Raw genomic sequence first — 9,931 nt, forward strand, 5'->3', positions numbered from 1 at the left:
GTCAAGGTTTAAAGGTGTTTATGTTATTGATGAAGATTGAAGTTGTGATTATGTGATACTTGTTTATCAAAGATGCAAAGTTGATTAAGACTGATTATGATGTTAGTTATGATTTTTTGAATTACATTGATTAATGTTATTGTATTATGAAATCTCACCCCTTCTGCTTGAAAATGTTGGTCTTCGTATGAGTAACTTGCAGGTGATCGTGCTTAAGTGTGCAGTTTGCTGTTGTGAGTGGTCTTGCCTCACTGTGTCGTCTAGATCGCTCTGATACGTAACGGGATGGGGTTATATGTTATGCATGCTTCATTCTCTTACATGACTACTATGTTATTTTTATAATATTATGGATTATTATTTGAAATATTTTGATGGGGCCTGCGTGCCAAAACGTTTTATGGATTATGAAATAATTTCCGCTGCAAGGTTTAAGTTATTTGGTTAAATTGTTATTTAACTGGTTTGATTATGTTAATGTGATATCCCGTTTGTTTATGCTGTTTACTCTGATAATTGTTTAAGGAATTTTTATATTGGGAAAACGGGGTGTTACAACCTCCACTTCCTCAATTGCAATGTACGAAGCTATAGCCGTGTCTCCTTTGAAAAAGAACTGTTGACTCCTTATCAAGGAAAAATTTCAAAATCATTCCTTCATAGGACATTAACCATATCAAGCAACAAATCAATGATTCTCGATCAAGCTTATCTAACGACTCTAATGATGCATCGACACTCTTCAACGTTCTTTTCAACCTCTATATAAAGGATTGGAGACTTGAAGAAACCAAAATATTAGAGTCTATAAAATAGCACAATATTAAAAAAAAAAAAACAGGTATGACAAATTACATCCTTACTTTTTCCTATGAGACATCCAACAAATAAAGAAAAAAAAACCCTCAAAGGTAGAAGTTTGACTATTCTTATCTTTATGGGTGAGGTGGTGAGTCAATATGACTAAAATAAAGAAGAAAATATAAAAACTTGTATCAAGTCATTGATATTTGTTTTTTTTCTTTTTTCCTTTAACCATCATGAATTGGGTCACCGTCTCACTCGTTAAAATAAGAAATACTGTAAATTTGTACTTCCGACGATATTGTAAATTATCATTGAAGTTTTAAATATAGTTTTCAAGTGTTAGGCTACGATGGACTACAATATCAAATGACCCACATAGAATTTACCAAATAAAAAATGATAGGAATGTTAGACATGTTGGTGTGGTAGCTTTTCTTCCACCAAGAAATAAAAAAGCCCCATTACTCCAGAGTGTCTTCTGCTGTTGTTATAGTTCACCTCTAGAGTTAAAGTTTCACCATTAAATATCTTGATAGAACCTGGTTGAGGATAACAAGTGGACATTCCTACAACATATCCTTTTTCATTTCCTGCTTCCTTTCCATTTCCATATTTTGGTTTTGAATTACATATTACCTTCCCATCCTAACATTGACACAACAAAAATGATGAGTTAAAATATAATATATCAAACTAAGCAATAGCAACATATAAATAGTCTAATTATAAAAGCTAAGTACATTAATACAAAATAGCAAGATGGATAAGATATAAATGGACTAAAAAAAATGAAAATTTATAACTGCTTTTCAATTTTAAGGGACTCAATACTACAAATTTCCATGTATATTCGAAAATGATAGATCAAGCGAAAAACAGTTTCGTGAATTATTCCGGACTGTGTTGGCAGATTAATGGCCATTGGATTCCATTTTTATTTGACTGCTTAATAAAAAAATAAAAAATTAAGAACCTGCCTCTCCATGTTTTCCGACCAACTAATACTTTAATTGGTTGGACAGCTATTCGGGACACACTCACTGTATAATCCTTCGCGATATATAGCAATGCTCATGTATTTTTTTTGGTAGCGAACAATGCTCATGTATATATGTACTATGCATGTCACTAGAACTAGAAAGTAGAATTGAAATATTAATAATGATTGCAATTATTTAATGTCACCTGTCCATATAGAGTTGATCCAATTGAACCTGCATGCAAATGACCAACTCCATAGATGACATAACCTTCATTTTGCATTGGAAAACTTGCACTCTTCACATCAACACAACCACTATCACTCACATTACTTTTGCTGCAAGGTTCAACTTCATATTCTATCTGCATGTACCATAGAATCTATGTTACTCACACTTCAATTACTATTTTGTATATAGGGGCCGTTAACTTACTCACATCTAAAAATTTGAAGAAGTAAGTTAGCAACCTATTTCCACTTGCTTTTTACAAAAATATACCAACTTATTACTATTCAATCTAATTTTAAATGTAAGGGTAGTTTTGTAACTTCACTTTAATCAATTAAAACAAAAACAAAAACAAAATCCTTTCTGAACTTCTTTCATCAAAAAACCAAATCGCCATTTCCTATAAAAATCAGAACACAATGCCGCTGCCAACAACATATAGTCTAGTACCTCTAAAAAAAATATACTTCCTCCATTGTAAAATACATATGATAGTCAATCACTTTACATATATCAATACACAACTTTGATTGTTAATAGCTAAATTCATGTTTGATAACTTTCCACTAACAATGTAAAAACATTTTACTCATACATCTAACCATATCAAACCATATATTACAATGCGAGCGCACAACTTATGCATATATTATTTTGAGATTTCACTTACCTTGCAATCATGGTTCAGACTCATTCCTTTAGATTTATCCGATATCTTCAAAGTGTCAGTCACATCAAATATATAAATCTTGACAGGCACCATAAAGTTTACATCCCAATTGATCCACATGATTGTGTATTTCAAATAGATCCTTTTTTTTGGGCCTAAAAACCCTTTCCTCAGCTTGCACTTAGTGTTATCAGGACAACATTGCAAACCCCCTTTATAATTTGGACTCAAAGCATCACCATTTTCATCTTTAGTAACATTATATAGGTCACATCTGCAATCAATACATCCCATCCTATCTTCCACACCCCTTGTATCAATAACATGAATATTCATCAACCATTTCTCTACATAACCTTTTGGAATTTCAGCTGGATTACCAACTTCTATACCATAAGGGTCTGGAATATATGTATTTGTGCCTCTTGTTTCAGATCCAAGACCATAGTACTGTCCTAAAATAGTCTGTTGGCAAAAGCCATCATTTCTTACAATAATAATACCTGATTGCCTATTTTGTGTCACATTTTTAGGTTGTTGGTATCTAACAACAGCCCAGTGGTGTAGATAAGTTTGATGAAGAGGTACAGAATTTCCTGCTTCATCAACTAGTTCAGCATTGAAACTCTTGAGTGAAATATGGCCTCTTGGAAACTCAACATCATAGTATACTTTGTTTGAAACAAATCCTGGTCTCAGTTCAATCTTTGGAGACATAAAGACATTTGTTTTAATATTTTTATTACTCTTCCTACTACCAGCTGATGACAATGATGTGCTCAACAACAACAGTTGTACTAGTATTGTCAATGAAAGAATCCATTGTTGAGATACAATCATCATGTTGATCTGTTTATAGAAACAATTGGTTAAAAGCAAGATTTTGACGAATAGCTACCCTATTCTGAAGAGAAATGTTATGAACACTCTCTTTTCTACACTCACTCGAACACTCTCTCTTTAATTGGATGAAACATATGTGTGCCATAAAACTTTATGCGGATCTCATTTCTAAAGTGTTTGATTCATATTGATTTCACTCAATAAAAGATAAAGTGTTTGAGTGACTGTTGAAAAGATAGTGCTGCTAGCATTCCTCGATTATTAAACGATTTGGTTGGTTTAGTTGATAAGCTTGAAAGAAATATTTATATACCAAAAGATGAAGTAAGGTGTTCGAATGCTCTAAGCCGGCCATGACGTTTACCAAATATGGATAATGAATTTAAAGTATTTGTTTGAAAGTTTCAATGTTTTCTAATGAATATACGTTTGAACGTGTATCACATATTCAAGCAAGTGTTCCCAGTTGTGTAGATCATAGGAAAATTTCTTGGATTGTAGATCATAGGAAAAGCATTTCTTAAAAATAATGATTTTCTAAAATCTGACTTAAGTTATTCGAATTATGTTTATTTATAATTTGAATTACAATTTTTTTTAACTCATCTTGTTCTTTTTTTAATGGTATCCGAAGTTTGAACACTAAATTTTACCTATATTATACATTGTTCTTATCAGTTGAGCTAAATTTACGAGACATTTATTTTGTTCTTTAGAGTGCATGATTAGAATCATGCTTCTTAATAATTCTTCAAATCATGAAAAAGTTCTTAACTCATTTTGGTCTTTGGAGAGCATGATTCGAATCATGCTTCTTAATAATTCTAACCACCATATAAATTCATGGTTTCATGTTTTCCTGGATATCCTAATTCGAATTACAGTTTTTTATTTTTAGTAGTGTTCGGGGTTCGAACCTCGGATCTTGCATATATTATACATTATTCTTACCAACTGAGCTAAGTTCACGGGGACAATTCGAATTACAGTTAAACATACGACAAACTAGTTCAAATCATGTGTTTAAAAAGAAGTTACAAGATTTTCTTAGTCATGATGATTTTAATACATGATACTCTAATTCAAACTACGGTAAAAGGCTGATTTGAATGACCATATTCATTATGCTTATTTTTTAAAATGATTTCGTTCATTAATCAAATGAAAAGATTTGGAAAAGTCTATTCACCTCAGCGGGGTTTTTGATTCAAGACTAACAAGATACAAATGGGTATTCTACGGTAGTCTATAGTAGAAATTTCAACCTATGAAGGACTGATACAAACATGAATATCGGACACAACACGGACACTGACACGTCGACACAATTAATTATCTAAAAAAAAATACATAATTCAGTGTAATTACAAGTGTCGGTGTCGGACACGACACGTGTCTGACACCGCGACATGCCTAATCCAAAGATTGTACGTGCTTCATAGATTTCTATTGTATACTAATAATAATAAATCAAAATTTGTGAAGAAACAAAAGTAAATCATGTTTAGCTTTGATGGTAAGAACTGAGAAAATATATGATATGTTTCCATCTTTATGCTAAATATGATGATGGTATTATTAACAAGTGTCAAGGAACGTACCTCAAAAACTAAGAAGAAAAAACATCTAGTAGAATGAATTATTAAACGATGGTTCAATTGTTAAGGTTGAAAGAAATATTTATATACCAAAAGATGAAGTAAGGTGTTCAGATGCTCTAAGCCGGCCATGACGTTAACCAAATATGGATAATGATTTAAAGTATTTGTTTGAAAGTTTCAATGTGTTTAAACAAATGGTTGGATGTATCACTTGACTAAAGCACTATTTTGTAAAAAGTAGGGAATAACATATTTGATGATCGAAATATAACAATTGGTGAAATTTAGAGAGTTCTAATAGACAGAATCCATTCCCCACTTTTCCTCGTCAATCTAATGGAGGGCTTACCGCTCACTCCTCAAACAAACTTCCCTCGACAGACAATTTTTTCGAAAAACAATTTATATCGATGACACCGGGATGGTATCACATACAATTTTTTTTTTTTATCTACAATGCATATAGAATACAGAGAAATGATACTTGAACAACCATTTTTTTATAACTTTTGTGACAACTTTCTATCTACACTTCGTACAATTGTATTATGTCAACGCTCTTCAAAGAACAAGCATCTAATGCCTTCAAATCCTTTCAAAATAGACGTTGCTTCACTTTTCCAGTCTTCTACAATACTTAGACGAGATTAAATCCATTTGACGCTTTAAGTCTTGCTTCTGGTTACTCAGTGTCTTAGGTTTACTACCTCTTGGTTTTGATTCACAATTAGCAACAACTGTTTTCTTCCTCTGAAACTTAGACTTTAAGATACCAGATTCTGGTTCCAACAGACTCTGAGGAACAACTTATGATCTCTTCAGAATCTTAAACTTTGAAGTCTTAGAATCAACATTTATCATTGCCTTTGGCTTAGTGTTTTTTGGCTTTGAAGTAATCTTAGCCTTAGTGCTAGTAGCTTCAGGTTCTGACTGAACAACAGTTTCACTCTTAGCACCTTCAGGTACAAAGAAGGCTTTCAACCCTTCCTTGATGCATTCACAACATGCTTTAAGACTGATTTCATTAGGTTTCCCTTATGAGAATCCAATCCCTTTACCATTGTTTCTGTAAATGCTATAAATCACTGAAGCAACTTTGCTTCTGTCAATAACAGACATAATATACTCCTCAAGAGAAATTTCTTGTTTACTTAAAGATTTTCCATTACACTTCTCTTGTAGCTTCTGACAAAGATGGTTGAGTTTTTCTTCATATGTTCTACAGATGAAGTCAAACCCTCTAAGTCCTTTTTCAGAAGCTTTCAGATCCAATAGAGTTGATTCTTGTTGTTTCATCAAAAGAACATATCTTTCTTTTAAATCTTTCAACTCATTGGTTATGTATTCAAAGTGTGTAAGAAGTTCTTTAAGAGACTCAATAAGTTCTTCTCTGAGAATTTTAGAATATACCTCATTTTCATCTTCAGAATCTGAGTCAGGATCTTCTTCTGAAGTCACAGTAGCCACTAACCCAACAACTACTTTTGCATCTTCTTCAGCTTCTTCCTTTTCAGAGTCTGACTCACTGTCTAAATCTTCCCAAATTGCCATTAAACTCTTCTTGATTTGCTTCCTGAATTTCCCTGTGTTGAAGTTTGACTTCTTTGACTTATCCTTTGATTTCTCCTTCTGAAGATCAGAGCAATCAGCAATGAAGTGTCCAGGCTTCTTACATTTGAAGCATCCCTTCTGATCTTCTTTCTTGAAGTTCTTATAGTCACTTCTCTTACTCAGAAACTTCATGTTCTTCCTTTCCAGATACTCAAGCTTGTTGGAAAGCATAGCCATCTTCTCAGTAGGATCTTCATCAGAATCTCCATCAGGTGATTCTTCTTCAGATTCAACAACTTTCAAAGCTTTTGATGACTTCCCTTTAGATGGTAGAGCAATAGATTTACTCCTTTTAGTAGACTCATGTTCATTGAGACTTATCTCATGAACTTTGAGAGAGCTGACAAGATCTTAAACACTTAAAGTGTTTAAATCCAGAAACTAGAGTATGAAAACTTGAGTACATTTGCTCAATACTTTCATCACCTTTCATTTTGAACAACTCATACTGATCAACAAGCATAAGAGCTTTTGCTTCTCTTACTTTCTTACTACCTTCATAGTTTGCACAGAGAGAAGCAAACATTGATTTAGCAGTAGATTTGTTACTCATCTTCATATACTCTGCTTTAGGTATAGCTTTGACAAGTGTTCCTCTGATTGTGTGATGTTTCTTGTAAAGTTTATTCTGAGTAGGAGTATGTTTTCTTCTATCAACAACAACTCCTTCTTCATCAACGACCAAGTCACCAATACCATCTTCTAGTATATCCCATAGTTCTTCATCTAAGCCTGATAGATATTTGTCAAGTGTACCAAAAGCTATCGAAGTCGTAATAAAGTTCGTATTCACAGGGACTGTTTCAACTTCTACTCGGCAAAAACGTTAAAATAAAGGATGTATTAAATTTATGGATTTCCCTAGGCATTTGGATTTGGTTGCAATAAAAAGTAAATAACAGAAAATAAAATGGTTTGATAATTGGATTAAAACAGATGATCAAGCCTTTCGAATCCTCTATTGCTCACTGTGAGTAATTTGCCTCTCTTCTCTCTAAAAGAAATTAACCTAGCTTTACGACGGATTATGTAACGCCCTCTAGGAATTATTTGATTTATTTGATTGTTTTAATAGGTTTGGAATATATTTATATGATTATGTGATTTATTAAGTGGCTTATTATATTATTTAATAGAATAAGATTTGAAAATAAAATAATATTGAGTTTAGGGGTTGTTATGAGATTTTAGAGAGTTTGGGGGGAGAAAGAGAAATAAGATGAGATAGATGGTGGAGATATAAGTAGGAAAGACCTAGTTTAGAAAAACAGAATGTACGATCAATTTTGGAGAAAAAGGAGAAAAAGCCAAGAGAAGGGAGAAACACCTAGAGAGTTGCGATTTTCATTGTTAAGGTAAGGGTGGGACTAACATTCAATCTTCTTAAGCCTATGATTCTGATAATTAGATTTAACATGTTGGACGTTTAGTTTGAGAATTGGGAATTAGGTTTTCCATTGTTGAGTTTGATTAGAAAAGTGTAGAAACCATGGTAATTGTGTTAAGAATTGATGTTCATGTTGTAGAATAATCATAGGTTAAGTTTCCTAACAAATTTGAGAGTTTGTGTTTGAGTCTAGTGAATTAAGAGTGATTCTTAAGTGAAAAACGCATTGTTAAACTGATTTTTGAACTGTTGTGAAGCTCAAAATCGGCCACCGATTTCTGAGCTGATTTTCTAGCTTTGGTTCGACGAAAATCGGCCACCGATTTTCTGGCAGGCAAATCTGGAAAATATTCGTAATTTTCACCCTTTTCTGTTTTGAATTTGCTTTCGGTGTAAACATGAAAGTTTTAGATAATTTTGTTAACTTTCCAATGGCTTTGGTTTGACTTGAAAATGATTTTTAGTTTTTGAGATATGATGAAAATACTCCAAGGAGGTCTTAGTGAAACCTTATGAAAATTCAGCATAACCGTTTCTAAATTAATCCAAAACTTATGGGATAATTCCAACCCTCAAAACTAGAAGTACTATGAGTTCAATTAAGGTGTTTAAGAGTATTTAACCCATGTTGTGAGTTGATCCTTGGGGTAGGAATGGAGGTTGAATATAATATTAATTATAATCTGTGAAGCTGTTTAAGATGTGTTGATGTTGATTATGATGTGATATAATGTTATGTGCATTACTTGAAGTATAATTGAATATTTAAGATGTTGTTGACTTGCATTTGATATTATTATGTCATGCTGTTTTGTATACTGCCTATGTTGCTATCGTTATTTAACTAAGCTGCATGAGTCGGTCTAAGTTGATTAAGATGATGAAGTTCCAAATTATTGGATTATATAAGAGGTTGTCGATTTAAGATGTTTAAGAGGTCGAGTCCATGCATTAGTATTTCATTGTTGGGGGCTTGATGCCCTGGAGCCTTTGCTCAATTAAGTTGAGGGCTTGATGCCCTAGGAGCCTATTTACGCTCAAATAAGTTGAGGGCTTGATGCCCTGGGAGCCTATTTACGCTCAAATACGTTGGGGGCTTGATGCCCTGGATTGGTACCACATGCATATAAGAGGTTTAACTTGCATAGTCGAGTTGGAGTCGCATTTGTCGAGTCAAAGATGTTTAAGTTGCCAAGTTGTTGAAGCTGTGATTCTTTATATGAACTATTAAAGATGTGATATATGATATATTATTATCTATGATGAATATTATGATGATTTTAGGTTGTTAAATATAATTGTTGAATTATATGCTTAATATTATTGTTTTGTGAAATCTCACCCATTCTGCTTGGAAATGTTGCTCTTCGAATGAGTAACTTGCAGGTAACCAAGAATAGTTGATGTCGTGTGAGCTTTCTCTCTCGTGTGTCTTAGGTGCTCTGATACGTAACGGGATGGGAACTTTGTTATTGCTTTTCTATTCCTTACGTATTGTTTTTGAAGATTTATGACTATGTTTTTAGATTGGATTTTTATGAGACATTTATGAAGAGGCCTTCGTGCCAAAGACTGTTTTAGTTATTAAATAAATTCCGCTGCGAAGTATTAGAGATCTTGTTATTGATTTTTGAAGAATAAATTGTTATTTATTTCCGTTTACGATTTTAAGAAGTGTAGCATTCCGTTTATGTGGATTACTCTGATTATTTAAATGAAATTTTGATGTTGGGAAAACGGGGTGTTACAGATTAACTAAGTGGTTTTGATCAATCTCTTGACTCAAAACCCTTTCCTAAGT

The 9,931-nt window shown here is 32.9% G+C and overlaps 1 protein-coding gene across 1 annotated transcript; it reads right to left on the reverse strand.

The window, feature by feature from the left end:
- Positions 1–748: 748 nt before the first annotated feature.
- Positions 749–5,253, reverse strand: LOC25480199 (uncharacterized). The gene is made up of 4 exons (XM_013587361.3): positions 5,133–5,253; positions 2,689–3,537; positions 1,993–2,151; positions 749–1,452 (listed from the first exon to the last, which is right to left on the reverse strand). The coding sequence occupies exons 2-4, from the start codon at positions 3,529–3,531 to the stop codon at positions 1,216–1,218; spliced, it is 1,239 nt and encodes a 412-aa protein (XP_013442815.1). The 5' UTR covers positions 3,532–3,537; positions 5,133–5,253; the 3' UTR covers positions 749–1,215.
- Between the last annotated feature and the right edge of the window lie 4,678 nt (positions 5,254–9,931).

Source organism: Medicago truncatula, chromosome 1, assembly GCF_003473485.1.
Source record: "Medicago truncatula cultivar Jemalong A17 chromosome 1, MtrunA17r5.0-ANR, whole genome shotgun sequence".
In the NCBI taxonomy this organism is placed as follows: domain Eukaryota; kingdom Viridiplantae; phylum Streptophyta; class Magnoliopsida; order Fabales; family Fabaceae; genus Medicago; species Medicago truncatula.